Genomic DNA, 17,776 nt, shown 5'->3' with positions numbered 1-17,776 from the left:
GTGCATGCACTTACGTATGTTTCCACTAGCTAGTGCAGGCAGTAACATAAGCCACCACTAGCTGACGCACACATCCAATTCAGCCATCACTTGTTGGCACATATATCTTACAAGCAGCTACCAACTAACGCACTCACTTAAGTTTCTAGTTTCTTTCTATTGGCACATCTGTTTCGGCATAATGTTAATCAAACTTGCTTAGGATAACTCACTTCTTGAGTCCTATCCTTCCTCATTTACTGCGAGATATATTATCTCCTACTAACAAGAATCACATCTTCCTCGTTAATGACAGGAGCAGCTGGAACAAGTACGCATGCATCAATTGAGCACGACAGTTCAACATTTCTTGCCCTATAACATGTTGCCTAAACCTATAGGCTTGTCGCAGTAAAAGCCTAACTACTTAGATTAAGAATGATCATATCCTACCTAGACTGCTCTAACACTTGCAGGCAACATTGTGACATAGCAAATAATTTGGGTATTTTTCAGCCAAGTATTTATGCTAACATGCAAGAACAACAACGCATAGCAGAAATGATTCTCCAATTGGAGTCCTTCAACTGATCAGCATTACTCAAGAAGCTCAGAGAAATTCGTCTTGCTGACGAGCAGGAAATTCTTCTCTTTTTTGTGCAGGAGAGTCACCTACTCCAGTAATCCAGCTCTACCATATGCACTCCTGGAGTGGTGTGGGGGGGGGGAAGTGATGATATCCCAAAAAATTATTGCGCCAAGCCCACAAGCTAGGCATACTAGTCCAGCCGGTTAAGAGCCCAACTGGTTCATCAATAAGACAGATAAAGGCCCACCAGCAAGACGGATAAACCCCATCAGTGTGGAAGAAAGTCCCATAGGTTTACCTGCTACTTTACTGAACTGGCAGGCCCAAGAAATAAATCAATTTTAGGCGGACATGTCATCTTGTAGCTAGGAGGACATGTTATATCGCTTGTCAACACATTTATACACGTGATTCTAAAATATCTCTAGGTGGTTCCAAGTAAATCAATAACAAATGAGCTAGGAAATCAACAAACAACCAACTCTAGGCTTTTTAGGCAGATATGACAAGGTTCATTCCAACTCACGTATCTCAGTCAATATTTATCCAAATCTCAAGCGGTTTATTTTGAATGATAGCCAGTCCAAATGGCTTTCCAACGCCACAAGGAACTCATTAATGAACCCCATATCCTGCTCTTCACATGCCTATAAATATAGGTATTGTAAGGTCATTTGGTAACATCATTCCACACTCTCAAACTCCCACTTGCTCTCCTCATTTCTCTTGATTTTTTAACTATTCTAAACTTATATTTTGCACTCCAAACCAATATATACACCTTATTCTCATTTTATATCATTATTCCCACTTTAATTCAAAATTTTCCTTTTATTTCTTCATAAACCATTACTGATTTAAGCATTGAAGTACTAACCTCTGTTTTGCAGGGCTAATCCTATGATAATCTTAAGATTTTCTCGAAAATCCTTCGACCATAATGGTTTAGCCAAATTTTTGGTAAGTGTCAATATATAAAAAATAAACAATATCATGATAAAGGCAAGGCATTAGTTTAGCTATAGGATATGAGTGTAAATACCAATAAACATTGAAATTTAATGGACATAAATATATGAGTAGGAATAAATTTAAAGATTATGAAAAAAGAAAAATAAATAAAATTATAATATGAGTAAGGAATAACTTCAAATATTAAGGAAAAGAAAAAATAAAATTATGACAAGAAAAAGTGTAAAACATCACTTCCGCCATACAAGAGCAAAGAAAAGAAACATATAGAGTATTAAGTTTTGAGATCGTTTAGTGAAGAATAAAAAAATGGTAGTATGGCGCCTATCTAATAAATGTAGAGATGTTGAGTAAATTTTGTCCTATTTTACAAATATGTTGGAGACCACTATCATTAGCTAATTGGAAATTTTAGTTCGGATATACACAAATAGTATATTGTAAGATATTTTATTTAATTTTGATATTTTTAGTGTTAATAAATAAAACTTAATCATAAAGCAAACTCACATAAATATATAGTGAATTAATATAAAATAGAATTTAATGTTATTTAAGATAAACTACAATTAAATTACTATTTTAATATTGAATATAATATTTTGGATAAATACGAAAAATAATATTTAATATATTTAAAACATACGATATTTCAAACAAATAAGAATCTTTTTTGTCAATTAAAAAATTCAATTACAAAGTTTTAGAAAAATAAAAAACAAATATCAAAATATTTAAAATAGGTGATGTTTTTAACTAATGTTTTATTTGTAACTTAAATTTTATTATAATAGTGGAGATAAGATTTGACAAATAAAATAAAAATATTTCAGATATTTAAAATAGATAATATTTCTATTCAACAAAATGTTTTCTTGATAATTAAAAATTCAATTACAATCCTGGAGATAAGATTTTGGATAAATGTAAAGTAAATATCTAATATATTTAAGTAGATGATGTTTTTAACTAATAAGATTTTTTCTTAACAATCAAAAAATTCAAAATTATCAAAAATTAGTATTCCATCAAAATTAACTAAATTTAGGTCAATTATCATTCTGCTCTATATCTATATATATATATATATAGAGAGAGAGAGAGAGGGAGAGAGAGAATGAGAGAGAGAAATAATATACATGATAAGTTACAATGATTTTGACGTTTAACATAATTACGAACATCCTCTTATTGTTTAAAAAATTATCAAGATCTCTTGATTTTAACGGTTGTCTAGCAATTAGCCCAACCCGTTATGTTATCATTTATTTTTTATAATAAACTAACTAAAATACCCTTGTAGATTAAGAATTATATATTTATTATTTTTTTGTGTACTATGTGGATAATTTTTAAAAAAATTTCATCCATCCAATTCGATTTTTAAATTTTTTTAATTTTTTAAGAAAAATATAAAAAACACAGTAAGGACGATAATTTTATAACTTTATCTAAAGATTACATAAATTTATCAAATATTACGGGAGTATTTGTAATTTTTAAATAATGAGAGGATATTTGTAATTATGCCAAACTAAGGTGGTTGTAAATTTACCCTAATATATATGAACAAATGTTCTAGAGAAGACGATGATAGTGAAAGAAGCCTAAAACCTTTGTATCCCTTTTCTTCTCAACCTCTATGAGATAATTTTGCCTTCTTATCTCCGATTACTTTCTCCAAATCTTATGTTAGAGAGATGTATGCAAGTCTTAGTGCCCATTACAAATAAAACAAACAAATAGCAAATGATCAAGAAGTAGAAACTAACCATAGTGTTTGGTGTCATGGGCTGCCAGCGCACTCGGCACCCTTAACGCACACTTCGACCACTCAATCGTTCTACATGGCCGACCAATCAACCTTCTCCGACAGATGCTTGACTTCCGCAGTCTTAGAGTTTTAGGTGTTGGTCTTTTACTTTGCTTTGTTATTTTGCTTTATATTGTTTAGATTGCTCAAGTGATGTTACTCCTGAGATGCATTTTTCAATCTTTTCATTGTCTATTGCTTTGAATAGGATTTTTTAAGCTTATTATAGGGGGGGTAATTAGTTCAAGAAGCTTGGTTTAATGACGTGTTAGAGTCCCCCTCAAGGTGATCCCCTTGCTCTAGCATCGTTGTCCACTGTATATGCATTTTTCAGCTTTAATAAAATCTCCTTTCTGAAATCGCGTGTGCAATTTTCTATCGTTGCTGTTGTTGCTCTCAATATTGTGCTTCTTGTTGGTGCGCTGCGTTAGTGCCGAGCGGGAGTTCGAGTGTGTGTTCTGATTGGCGGAAGTAGTCAGCGGACTACTAGCCACACGGTGCGCGTTGCGGAAGGCGCCTCGTGAGAAGCGGTATCAGAGCCAGGTGCCATCATGGGACCGAGGTAGGTTGCGGTAACCTAAGAGAATCCTGCTGCGAGAGCGTAGGGGCAAGATGCGGAGAGCCCGTGACATGCAGCATCGCCTAGCGAGCCAGCTGAGAACCCGGAGGACGGACACTCCCGGTTGACTGAAGTGGTGATGAATTTGGTGGAGAAGGTCTCTTCCCTCGAATCTGATATCACGGTGCTTAATTAGGAGCTGGATGAATGTCGACAGGTGATCCAACAAATGGTTGGTGCCTTTGGTGGCGATGGTTTTGCCGATATGCGACGTGACATGGAGCAGATGTCTATTCAGCTTGGTTTGCTCCAACGTGCAGTGAGTAACACCCTTGTTGTTGCTCATGACCCCGGTGCTAGTCTTTGGATTCCCGAACCGGAGGCCTATAGCGGTGCTCGTGATGCGAAGGAGGTCGAGAACTTCCTTTTTGACATGTAACAGTACTTCCTTGTGGCAGACGTGTAGGACGAGGCAAGGAAGGTGTCGACTGCGGCCATGTATTTGACTGATGATGCTAAGTTGTGGTGGCGTACCAAGTAGGCCGAGATACAGGCCCATCAAGTGTGGCTTGATACCTGGGTCCTTCTTTGGGAGGCGATCCGAGAGCAGTTCTTCGCAGAGAATGTCGAGTACAATGCCAGGCGGGCATTGCGGAAGCTGGAGCATACAGGTTCCATGCGAGAATATGTGAAAGCTTTTTCAGCGCTGATGCTGAATATCCGAGACATGTCGGTAAAGGATAAGCTTTTCGCTTTCATGGAAGGCTTGAAACCGTGGGCGCGTATTGAGTTGCAGCGTCAACGTCTGACTGATTTGAGTTCGGCTATGACAGCGGCCGAACGCTTGGCAGATTTCAACTTAGAGACTCGGAGGGACAGGCAGACAACGTCTGGTCCCGCACAGAATAAGCCAGGTGGGGCGAGATCGTTCAGGAGTAACTCCAACAGAAGTGGGGGAGACCAGAAGCCCCACGCTCAGAGTAGCTCACAGGGCAGTTCAGGCAGGAACAAGCCCTAGGAGAACAGGAAGGGGGGCATGCAGTGGTGAGCTCCAGCCAACCCTCCCTGTGCACGACGTTAGCAGCATGAGACAACGTCTGCACTAAATGTGCATCTCTTGGGAGCATGATGGGGGCCTTCAAGAGCTGGATCTAAGGCAGCTCAATGGAATGCTTAGAGTCCTCGAAGGGCATGGAAACTCGACGGGCAATGCAGGGCCAGGATGACCTGCGTTTGGCCCGAAAGCGACCGAGAGCCTCCGTGTGACGTGGAAGGTTGCCCCGTGGGCTGCGGGATATCAGGAGCAACACCTCTCGTGTGAATGGGTGATCGAGGTAAGCACTCCAAGACCTCGTCATCCAACTCATGAGACGCGCTATCGAGTTCTAGCCGTCCATGGGGGTCCGTTGGCTAAGATGGGCGATCGTGGGACGACACCGCACTATTGGCTAAATATGATGCCAAGCTGAAAGGCAAGAAGGAATATCGGGCATGCCGTGTGAGATCATGGTAAGATGTCGGCATATCGAATGAGCCTCGAACTTATGATGCGGTCCTACTCGGGCGAGGCATAGAAGGCGTCTAGGAGGAAGGCATGCGCCTAGAATACACTGAGTGAGCATTGGACTTGAGATGGCGTTGCAGGCGCATGTGAGGACTATTGAGGAATGCGTTGGCAGGTTCCAAGAGTGTGGGCAGACGCATGGCGGCACACTAGCTATTCGAGGCCGGCTGCTAAGAGACGCCAAGGCGTGAGAGCCGAGAGGCTTGACGAATATGGGCATTTCGAATAGGCGAGCGCAAGGGCACGCGGTGCCGCGCAGGGATGCGTTCAAATGTTGCGCTAGTGAGCTTCAGTGTCGAGGACACGCGACGGACTATCGGAATACTCTGAGATGTGCGAAGGCTAGTCGAATGTTAGGCGCAACTTGAGACGCTGCACGGGCGAAAAATATAAGAGAAATACATTCCGCTGCAAGTGAAAAGACACGCCCGTGACAGTTGAATATATTTTCTAAGTGTTTTGTTGTGTTTTGTAAATATAGAAAAACAAAAACAAAAATTAATAAGTATGTGCTAGAGATAGTGTGTATATTTGGATTTATTTTTAGAGATGATATGGAATAATTTAAAATAAGTGTTTTTAGAGATGTTGTATTTTGAGAAACAAATCTTTGTCAAATCATATCTCTTATATATATACGAATATATATACAAGTGTTGTATGTTTGATGTTGTATTTTGCGAGACAAAAATCACTATTCATTGTCAAATCATATCTCTTATATATATATGTGTGTGTGTGTGTATATTTATGCGAAAAGAGATAAACAAAATACCAAGATAAGGTGTTTTTGTATGAGACCAAACATTCTATTCTGGAGATAGCCAAGAAACAAAACCAAACAAAGTCCATCTGCTTTCTTGGAGGCAGCCACCTCCTTCATCCTGTACCAGTCAAGTTCAATATTCACTACATAGCCCAATGAACTTGTAAATCAGTTCATCTTTGTGACTAGAGCAATCAGCAAGCTTTCTTTTGTTATCTGCATTGTTGGATCTATAAACAACAGATGCAAAACAAACAGCAATCAAGAAACAGGCGACGCCAGGAAAACGAACCTCGACTCTGTTGATTTTGCCATCCAAGAAATACTTTATGATTGTTCCTGGACATGCAGAAGAGCCCAAAAATGCACAACTTTCAGCACAGATTTTGTTAGGAAACCACCAGTATCATGCAGCAAGAAAGAATAGACCTCAGAGTTACCTATTATAACAGTTACACTAGCAGAGATCACCTCAGTCACCAACAAGCCGACAAAAGCCCATGCATATTGAGTTGCTAAATTTCCAAGGCTTCGAACGATGCCACCAGCCATTGCAAGCAATACACTAGGCCAGTTTTCCTATTGGGGATAAGGTTGATCTAGTTTAAATATATTTACGTACAAGTATCTCATAAACTTCACTATATTTTAATTATGATTTTACCTGAGCCAGCTGAGTTATAAAATTTGGCTCTCGACTGTGCTCTATCCAATTTCACCGAACGGGAAAGCTATGATAACAACAACCAAGAAACTTATGATAAGTATGCTGAGGAAGACGGTGTTAAAAGATAAAATTCACCAACAAAGTAGCAGAATTCATGGTGAACATTTCGGTGGGAGAAATTAGTTTTCTATTTTTGATAAAACTGATCTAGTTACAGTAAAACTGCAGAAATATATACACAATTAAAATGGAGAAGAAAAGCTAACTACTTTACCTGCCTACTCCAGCATGTAAAAGTGTTAAAAAACTAAAATTGCTAAACAATTAATAAAAGTGTAAAATTGAAGAAACACGATTTATAGAGAATAGAATAGAAGCAGAGTGCTGCAGCCTCATCATCGTCAATGGAGCTCTGCTTCTGCTGTAGTTGGGAATTGGATGATGCCATATCTTCTACAGCCCCGCCTCAAGATGAAGGCAAGGACGAGAGACCCATCTTGGAGAGTAGATGAGCAAAAGTAGGGGAAGGAAGTGCCATGGTTAAAAGGTCGGCCAATTGATCAGAACTGCGGATGTGTGAAGGAAAAATGAAACCGAGCTTAAATTGGTCCCGAACAAGATGACAATCGATGTCCAAGTGCTTCGTACGCTCGTGGACGACCGGTTTTGCAGTGATGTGAAGCGCAGCTTTCTTGTCGCACCAAAAAAGAATCGACAGAGAAACAGGGATATCAAGATCACGGAGCAAAAACGAAACCCAAAGAAGTTTACAACAGTAGATGCCATACTACGGTATTCAATTTCGGCAGAGTAACGGGAGACCGTGGCCTGTTTCTTCGTCTTTCAAGAAATAAGGGAGGAGCTTAAGAACACACAGAAACTAGTAATCGAACGACGAGAGTCTAAACAAGAAGCCCAAGAAGCATCGGAGTAGGCGCTGAGCTGAGAGGAACTATCAGAAGAGAAAAACAGACCAAATGAAGGAGTACCCTTAAGGTAGCGAAGAATGTGCAATGATGTATCCCAATGAGAGCTTCGAGGAGCCTGAAGAAACTGACTTAGTTGCTGGACAGCGAAGGAGATATCCGGGCGAGTAAAACCCAGATAGAGAAGACAGCCAACCAAGCGCCTAAAACGGCCAGGATCAGCAAGGAGGCAACCATCGTCAAGAACCAGCTTAAGGCCCATAGGCAAGGGAGTGGGAGCAGGTTTAGCATTAACCATGGAAGCGTCTGATAGGATATCTTACAAATACTTATGCTGCGAGACCAAGATGCCATGTGGGGAACGAGCCAATTCGAGGCCAAGGAAATATTTAGTAGCCCCGAGATCCTTAATGGTGAAAAGACGATGGAGATAATCTTTGACAGATTGAAGAGCAGCAGGAGAAGAGCCAGCTAACCAGATATCATCCACATATACCAAAAGGACCGTAAAGTCACCTGCAAACCGTTTGATAAATAGGCAATGTTCATGGCAAGATTGACTAAAACCAAACTCAAAAAGCTTGGGTGTTAGCTCGAGGTTCCATTGATGAGAGGCCTATTTAAGGCCGTAGAGGGATTTCTGCAACTTGCATACATGACCAGCCGGCACGTCGAGCAAGCTTTCAGGTGGGTCCATGTATACGTCTTCATCCAAGGATCCATGAAGAAATGCGTTATTTACGTCAAGCTACATCAGTGGCCAAGATTTGGAAGCTGCCAAAGAGAGAAACACACGAACAGTTACGGACTTAGCAACAGGGGAAAAAGAATCAAAGTAGTTTACCCCCTCAATCTGGTTGTAGCCCTTCGCAACCAAACGAGCTTTGTAGCGATCAACTGAGCCATCCGGCTTGAGCTTCAACTTAAAGATCTAGCGTGAGCCAATGGTTTTCTTCCCCGGCGGCAAGGAAGTGTAAGTCCAAGTTCTATTCGCAGCAAGAGCCTGTAATTCCTGAGACATAGCTTCCACCCAATGCTCGTCTTTACTCGCCTAGAGATAACTTTTAGGTTTCTGCAAGGCAGACAAGTTGGCAACAAAACATCTATGTGCAGCAGAATAAGAAGAAGGAGTGCAAGAGGGTGCAGAATAGGAGCAATTGCAAATATAATCAGTAAGCCAAAAAGGCTTGGAATGTCTTCTTTGAGACCGACGCAGAGTAGGAGAGGAAGGTGTTGTGGCTGGAATGAAGTCAGAATGAGGAGGAGTGGACACAGGTGCATCACAAGGGGTTTCGACATCATCAAAAGGGATAGGAAGACATACTGGATCAGATGTCGAATGAGCAGAACCGAAAGGAAAAGAACTTTCACGGAATGTAACATCTCTAGAGGCAAAGGAAATGTGTCTGTCCAAATCATATATCTTGTAGGCTTTCTTCGATTGGCAATAACCTGAGAAAAGGCATTTTGAAGCTCTTACATCAAATTTGTGCTTGAGGGGTGAAGTGTTGGTGGCAAAACAGATACAATCGAAGACTTTGATGTGGTTGAGGTTAGGAGGTTTGTTGTAGAGTATTTCAAAGGGAGATTTCCAGTGAAGGACGAACGTGGGAAGTCTATTGATAAAATAAGTCGCCGTTAAAACGGATTCACCCCAAAATTTTTTAGACAAATGGGCTTGGAATAACAGGGCTCTAGCTAGTTGAAGACCATGCTGGTGCTTGTGCTCGACAACCTTGTTCTGTTGAGGGGTGTATGCACATGATGTCTGATGAATAATCCCAGAAGAAAGGAATCAGGACTGACACTGAAAGTTGTTAAACTCGGATCCATTGTCTGAGCGAATGCACTTCACTGAGGTATGAAATTAGGTTTTAACCATAGCAAGAAAGTTGGCTAAAGTTTGATGCACCTGTGATTTGTATCTAAGTAAGAAGGTCCAAGTGGCTCGGCTGAAATCGTCCATAACTGTTAGGAAATAATTGCACCCAGTTAGAGAACTCTGATGATAGGGCCCCAGAGATCAGTGTGTAATAATTCGAATATAGAGGTGGAAGTGATGCTACTGGAAGGAAAAGGAAGACGGTGTTGTTTCGCAATAGGACAAATTTCACAGTTCAAGTCACGGGATGGGGTTGTAGTTTTAACATCTGGAATATGTTGCATTACAATAGAGGAGGGATGTCCCAGCCTCAAGTGCCATAAGGAATCAATACAATCATGTGAGGTAAGACATGAAAACTGCTTATTAATACAAGACTGTATCACATTAGAATCAAAGGAGGATTTGTCCACAAAGTACAAATTTCCAGCTTCATTGCCCACTGCTATAATTCGATTACTCTTCAGGTCTTGAAACATACAATGAGACGCATGAAACAACACTTTGACAGATAATAAGGAGCAAAGTTTGGGGACTGAGAGTAGAGAACTTGAAGGAGGGAACCAACAATACATTGGTGAGAATGAAATTTTTTGTGTAGAGTAACAGTTCCAGTATGTGTAACCGAGGGAGTAGAGCCGTCGGGTAAGTGTGTAAGTGTGGGATTTTTAAGAGCTGTGAGGTTTTCAAGAAAGCAAGTATTGCCACACATATGGTTAGTTGCCCCCGTGTCCACAACCCAAGAAGATAAAATGTTATTTCCAGAACTAGTAAAGACATCATTCATACCTACGAAATCGTTTTCATGAGTCGAGTTCCCTTGCACCTCAGGCTGTACATTGTTCTTCATCAGCCTTATTAACTCTTGCAGCGACTCTTCTTTAGTGTTGTGTTGCATCTGGTTCTCTGGTCTCATTATTGTTCCCACATTATAGGCCTTGGCAGATCCCACATCTTTATTTCTCCTCCCCATGAGTTCCTTATACCAATCGGGTGTACCGTGGAGTCTGAAGCAAGTGTCTCTGCTATGTCTCATTTTGTTGCAATGCGTACAATGTAATGTGCGTTTGTCAGCATTATATCTCTTTTTATCAAATCTGGAGCCACTTCTAATGTTCAATGCAATGTTCTCAGTGTTGTCTGCAAGTTCGACGTGAACTCGCTTCTGCTTCTCTACACTTTGTATTAAGGAATAGGCTTTGTTAACTGTAGGTGCTGGATCCATAACTAAGAGTTGGTGTCTTACACTATCAAATGTGTCATTGAGCCCCATAAGGAATTGTATAAGTTGCGTGAAGGCGGCTGATTCTGCAACTGTGTTCCAAGCGCCACAAGTACATCCGTTACAAGTGCATTGCGGAGTTGGCTTTAGCTCCCCCATTTCATTCCAAAGTCTCTTCATGTTCGTAAAATACGTGGACAGAGGTAGATTCCCTTGCATCATAGAGCATATTTCTCGTTGGAGTTGGTACAATTGCGGACCATTACAATCACCATATCGCTGTTCTAAATCAAGCCACAGACTCTGTGACGATTTCGTATACATGAACGCTTCAACAATCTCTCTGGAAATTGAGTTTAATATCCAAGTGGTTACCATGCTATCGACTCTAATCCATTGCTCAAAGTGTGGATCACTGGCGTGCGGTTTTACAGATGATCCGTCAATGAATCCGACTTTCATCTTAGCGCATAATGCTCTTTTAATTCCAAAGCTCCAGTTTAGGTAGTTGTTTCCAGTAAGAGCTGCACTTACTTACCAGTACCATCCTAGGGTGGTCAGATTGATAGGATCGCATTTTGTGCTTATTTTATATAATATTTTAGCCTATTTTGTGACCAAATGCTCCTAATTAAATATTATTTTGCAGCATTAGGACAAAAGAAATGAAAAATGAAGAAAAGCACCAAAATGGAAATTCAAACAAGACTCAAACTCAATTTTTGGCAAGAGTTTGGAGCTGCTTGGACTACCTCTGATGAAGGAAGAGATTAACTAGGATTAGGATTTTATCTCTACAAGTCTTTTAGTTCAATTAGGAATCTACTTCTAATCCTAGTAGAACTAGGTATCAAGCTATTATAAATAGGTGATGTAATTCACTTTAAGAGACAACTTTTGAACTCTTTTATTTCTCTACGCTTTTATATTATTTTGCTTTTCATGCGTTCGTCCATGAGCATGTCTAGCTAAATCTCTCATTCCGGTTGAAGACTTGGTGAACGCTTAAATCCAACGGGTTGTGAGATCTAATTTATGCTTTCTACTTTTATTCATATTGGTATTTGTGTTGTTCTCTGTGCTTTTATTACAAATAATCTGATTTATTGTCAAGAATATTTGCCTAGCCAATTGAACTTTCAAATCCGTAATTGTTTGTTTAGTTCAATAACTAGTGGTAACACAACATAATTGATTATGTAGAAGTTTTCGATTATGTTGTGGGGAATGTACAATCTAACTTAAATAAATCCTCGTAGGAATTTATTGGTTAGAATTGGGCCTTTCTAGTTCTTAATGCTGTCGGTAAATTAAATCTTGAGGACGTTCCCAAGGTTGTTTACTGATTAGGGATTTAGTCAATGGACGTTCCTTGACTATCCACAAGGTAAGGAAAGGTGAGGTCGTTAGATCGTACCAATTGCTATAACCAATTTATCTATCATGAATAATTGTTATCTTTGCATCTATGATCAACCGTGGAATTAAGTGTGATCCTATTTTTAACTGGAATACTCTTCTCTTATATTTATCTCTTCTAATTTTATTAGCTTTTTAGTTTTATTCTTCTTCCAATCAAAACTCCCCCTAATTATTTTCGTTTTCGAAGGAATTAATTTAAAATCAATCTCTGTGGATTCGACCCTACTCACACATCTACAAAAGTGTTCGTAGGAATTATTTTTGGTGGATTCGACACCTATCACAGATCCATGGAATTGCAACTGTTCAGGCAGAGGTGCCTCTCTGGATCCAGTCGCCGTCGTAGTGGCTGAAGTTGCTGCCATTGTTGTTCAATTTCAAGCTCCGTCAAGATCAAATCTGTTAGGTAATCAGAGTCCTTCAATTGAAGGCTCTGATACTATGTTAAAAGATCAAATTCACCAACAAAGTAGCAGAATTCATGGTGAACATTTCCGTGGGAGAAATCAGTTTTCTATTTTTGATAAAACTGATCTAGTTACAGCAAAACAGCAGAAATATATACACGGTTAAAATAAAGAAGAAAAGCTAACTACTTTACCTGCCTACTCCAGCATGGTCACCAGCGTGTAAAAGTGTTCAAAAACTAAAATTGCTAAACAACTAATAAAAGTGTAAAACTGAAGAAACACAATTTACAGAGAATAAAATAGAAGCAGAGTGTTGCAGCCTCATCATTGTCAATGGAGCTCTGCTTCTGCTGCAGCTGGGAATTGGATAATGCCATATCTTCTACAGACGGCCACGTCTTTCCAGGAGAGTGAGAAGAGCCGGCCAAGTGCCCAAGAAAAATAAGGCCCAGAGCATGCATGATGTAGCAGCTCCTTTACTCTCCACCAGAAACATTTTGACTCCAGAGAAAAAAAAATTTCTCAGATGGAAGTCAGAAAGATTAGAACACCCTGCAAAATGCCAAATGCCAAGCCTGATATTTACAATCCAAAGCAACAAAACTTCTCTGAAAGAAATGGACCTGCCCTTTCACTGCAGATTTCGGCTTTTGTATTCGCCAAAACTGCAGTTAAGAGGGTCAGAATAAAAATTCAAGAACTCCAGATAGCTATATAAAGAAGAGGGTCGAAAGAATGGAAAATGCTGTGTATAGGAAGTTCTGCCAAGTTGCATGCATGTAAACACACAAACTCTATTGTCTAATTATGGAAGAATCATATTCTTCATGCCGAGCTAGGAATCTCTTGTTAGACTCCTGGCATGTGATGGTTAATGTTCTTTCTTGTACTTCTGTTTGTGGCTGTTAACGCATGCCGCTTTTGTACTAATTTTTTGACGAGAAAGGTCATGGCGCTTTTGTACTAATTTTTTGTTGTACCAAAAGACAATTACATTGCACTTCTTCTCTTTCTATTTAGTACAGAAATCTTTTCCGAAACTATAAAATACGACACAAAGAGGTCAACTTTATAGCACATCCTGCCCATAAAGAACACAAGTTGGGGTTCTTACAGGCCCGCGACTTGAGCATGGAGGTGCTTAAAGAACTTGGCCGTCGGTTTCTGGACCAACACGGTGGATGATCACATTTTAGTTGAGGAATCCTCTTAAGGAAGGATTGATCACAGGTTTGTCCTTGGTTAGCCACCAAATCTTGAATGTCTTTCCTTAGAAAGGAATCTCACATCCAACACCAAAGTAGTTCATGTCGACCGAATTATACGATATTTACAAATACAGAGAGGCTGCTTAATGCCAAGAATGAAAATACACCACCTATACAGAATACGCTTGAGTTCTTTCTACTTCAAATCTTCAATTTCTCTGATGTTTAAAGCTGTTTTGCAGTCACTAAACTAGGAGCTATGGTAAACTACCAACGGATTGGAGCCTGCTTCTGTTTTCCCATCTGATAAATGCAGCTTCAATTCTTCCAAGAAAATAAAATTACTTACGGTGTCCAGATGAAGCCATAAGTACGCCGACAGCAATGATAAACATCGATAACATGCCGACAAGAAGCGCATACGTTCTTCTTGAAGATCTTCTGTACTCTCCAAACAGAAGTATACCCCAAAACGTGCTCACTAGTGGAAGCGCCTGTAATCACCAGATTGATTGAGTTATAAGCAAAGTGAAGTTCTGGCCTACCTTGGCAAAAAGAACTATGCGAGATGAACTGACCTGAACGGCATCAGCCGCGGCATATCCAGCAGCTTGACCTCCCATGAACTGAAGACCGTTCCCAAACCCACACAAAAACCCAGCCAAAAGGGCCCAACCTCTACCGTTCCAGTCTGATAGATATGCTTTGAACGATGATTTGGGTAAATTTAAGACGGGCCGATACAAGAAGCTGATGTTCAAAATGATGGCAATCACAAAGCAGGATACTGAGAAGTAGAAGAATGCAGTGTAAACACTCAAGTGGGGAACGTCATTTTGTAGCGTATGCCACTGATCATTAGTGGCCAGGTTGAAAGCGGGAGAAAAGAGGGAGAAACAAACTCCTGCAAAGAAAGTTATTGCCAGGCCAATGAAAGTGCCCTTCCCAAAAACCTGCAAGCAGGCACAAAAGAAATAAACATCCTGTAAAATTTTCAAATGAACACATTAGTATGAAAGCGGTCAACAACCTTAATTGCCCGTTTATTCTCTAGCTCTATGAGAAAATGTGCGGTTCCAAACTCTGCCTTCTCCTTGGTAGCAGTTCCATTCTCCAGATCTTCTTGTATAAGTAAGTAAGCTTTAGCATCGAAAGTAAATAAAAGGAAACAACAAAAGCAGCTGATTTACTAATTTTGAACACAAAAATGTGAAAGTGCGGACTTCATTGTCCTCTTACCCTTGTTTGCATATGTTTCCTTGGATACAGAGGCATCCTTTAACCTGTCCAAATTTAGTTCAAAAGCTCACATTCTCGCACTTATTAGTACATTAACAAGTCTGAAATATAAGCCAGTAGAAAATACATACCCTTGTGCCCTGGCCTTGCTGTCATTTGAGAAGCTAGTAAGCTTGGCTTTATTATCTGCAGCATTGGATGAATGCACAGCAGAGCCGAAACAAACAGCAATCAAGAAGCATCCAACACCAGGGAAAAGAATCTCAGCTTTGTTGATTTTGTCGTCTAAGAAATAATTCAGCGTTGTGCCTGTATAAGAAAAACAGGTCAATATCTAAACCTCAACAAAAGCTATATCATAAGTTCAACAAAATAGAAAAATATGAAAAGAAATGTATACCAATTACGACAGTTATGCTTGACGTGATCACCTCAGTCACTGACAAACCAACAAACGCCCAAGCATATTGTGTCGCCAGGTTCCCAAGGCTGAGAACAATCCCACCAGCCATTGCAAACAGCACACTAGGCCAGTTATCCTGCATTAATTTGTAGAAAAGAACTGTTGAATTTAAGCTTACCAGGAAGTAGATCACATAGGCAGCAATTCAGGGCTTATTTTAATGTAGAATTTCAAGAAAGGCAGTGACATTTCAAATCCTCCACACAACCATAGCAGTTGCAAGAAAGCAGATACTCACTATTACCACTGTCCAATTATTCGAGAGATATCGACAACTATGTGGGGGCATACAGATGGATGTGTTAGACACAATCAGTAGGATGATCTCACCTGAGAGAGCTGATTTATAAAATTTGGCTTCTCAATTGTGCTCTTTCCAATTTCACCGAATGTGAAAGCAATGATAACAGCAGCCAAGAGATTCGTGATCGTGTAATCGAGATATGTATGCTGAGGGAGACGGCCTCGCCTTTCCAGGAGAGTCAAGATTGCAGGCCAAGTCCCCAAGAAAAACAGAGCCAAGAGCATGCAAGCTATTGCCCCTCCTTTACTCTCCACCACATACATTTTCAATCCACTGAAAACAATTCTCTCAGATGGAATGGATACAACAGTGGGAATCCCAAAGTAATCCTGTGAAAACAGATGAGAACATGAAACCTCTTAGATATGACCATATTTCAAGTGCCCCAAAGTTTCAGACAGAACAATTGGCAAACATGAAAAACATCAACTTTGAAGCAAAAAGAATACATGTGTAGTAGAGTATGAACCCTATCTCAATATGCATATTATAGGAGAAACAGACAATCAAAAAGACATCTTGCAGACAAAATCTGTCTTGTGGAGTGAAACACACTTGAATCCAGATAGATAGGTTCTTGCAAGATTGAAGAAACTTTGTCCAAACTTGCAGAAAAAGCACAATAAACTTGACTAAAGATGAAGTCAACAGATCACAAAAATGCATCAAAACAACAGCACCATTTGATGACAATAAACCTCTTGCAATTAGCCATTACCATGGAGAAATGGAAAACAGAGAAGTGTCGGAAGATGGGATTTCTCTCTGCTAAAAAGCTCCAAATGATGGCAGAAAGAATCCCAAAAAACCATTTGTTTTCTATCGTAAAAAAGCCAAACAAACAAGATTGATGGAAAAGATAGAACGTCTACCACTCCAAAAAAATAAAGCAAAATAATCTGAGTGGAAAGAGCCCACAAGCCCCAATACCCCACTTCACTCAAACAACCAAAGATTTCTTGACCAACATCAGCAGGAAACTCTTCCCCTCACTCCATATTCATCTCCTCACTTGCAAAAGCTGCTGAGTAAAATAGGGCTGATGTAAAGTTTCAAGAAGATGATCTACAAAATGGAAAGATGAGATATTTTACAGGCAGTCTTGAACAAAAAAAATTATATAAATGCACAGACTCCAATGTCTAACTGTAGATGAATCATACTTTTCAAAGGGAGGGTATATGGGGATCTGTTTACCAGATTCTTTAAACTATGATGATTATAAGATTCGTTTCCAATAATTCTGTGTGTGGACAATAACATGTGCCAAATTGTTTGACCTTTTTGCACAATTAAAGTCAAAGCGTTGAAGCCAAACATGGTTAGCAGGTATGATTGGCTACAGCCTGTACAGTTCACAGTCTGTCCCACATAACAACCAATTTTCTTTTGGGGAAATTTGGCAGCATTCATATGAATTTGACGCTGTGCTTGGATTAATACATGATGATATAATCATATCAAATTTTAATATCGGCCAATCATATTCTTCATCTTCATATTTTAATAATGAGGATGTTAAATTAAGATAATATTAATTCCCAGTTTAGTGAAAGACATTGGGCAGGATAAAAGGCTCAATCCCAAGCACTAAATTTGCACAAAGTCCAATATTAAAATTAGATAAAACTTGGGCTGATTCCAATCATTCTTTGCAAGCTCAACCCATTAATTTTTCTTTGCCAAAAATATGCTCACAATTTGGACTGTTAAAGACTCTATTGCCCCAAAAGCCCACAAAATTTATCAATCATGATTAATTACATCAACTGTAAAACAACTTATAAAAAT

General features: G+C 39.6%; 1 protein-coding gene across 3 annotated transcripts; it reads right to left on the bottom strand.

Moving 5' to 3' along the window:
• Positions 1 to 14,013: 14,013 nt before the first annotated feature.
• LOC105160038 (ureide permease 1) lies at positions 14,014 to 17,168 on the bottom strand. Of its 3 annotated transcripts, none has more exons than XM_020693444.2 (8): positions 16,858 to 17,168; positions 16,012 to 16,314; positions 15,619 to 15,757; positions 15,350 to 15,527; positions 15,219 to 15,262; positions 15,010 to 15,101; positions 14,558 to 14,932; positions 14,014 to 14,473 (listed from the first exon to the last, which is right to left on the bottom strand). In XM_020693444.2, exons 2-8 carry the CDS (start codon positions 16,246 to 16,248, stop codon positions 14,321 to 14,323), a joined length of 1,218 nt encoding a protein of 405 aa, XP_020549103.1. In that variant the 5' UTR covers positions 16,249 to 16,314; positions 16,858 to 17,168; the 3' UTR covers positions 14,014 to 14,320. The 3 variants fall into 3 exon arrangements, with proteins under 3 accessions (XP_020549103.1, XP_020549101.1, XP_020549102.2); XM_020693442.2 differs by lacking the exon at positions 16,858 to 17,168 and adding an exon at positions 16,704 to 16,851; XM_020693443.2 differs by lacking the exon at positions 16,858 to 17,168 and having other exon boundaries at positions 15,010 to 15,098.
• Between the last annotated feature and the right edge of the window lie 608 nt (positions 17,169 to 17,776).

This window comes from Sesamum indicum, linkage group LG4 (assembly GCF_026168435.1).
Source record: "Sesamum indicum cultivar Baizhima isolate 11 linkage group LG4, ASM2616843v1, whole genome shotgun sequence".
Lineage (NCBI taxonomy): Eukaryota > Viridiplantae > Streptophyta > Magnoliopsida > Lamiales > Pedaliaceae > Sesamum > Sesamum indicum.
The sequence above is the reverse complement of the archived record's forward strand: the minus strand, read 5'-3'. Positions and strand labels throughout refer to the sequence as shown.

Excerpts from the sequence above, each read along its gene's own strand:
- LOC105160038 (XM_020693442.2), bottom strand. Across the intron at positions 15,263-15,349 it reads AGCAAGGCCAGGGCACAAGG|GTTAAAGGATGCCTCTGTAT; the intron begins GTATGTATTTTC and ends AAATTTGGACAG. Across the intron at positions 15,102-15,218 it reads GGAAACATATGCAAACAAGG|AAGATCTGGAGAATGGAACT; the intron begins GTAAGAGGACAA and ends TACTTATACAAG.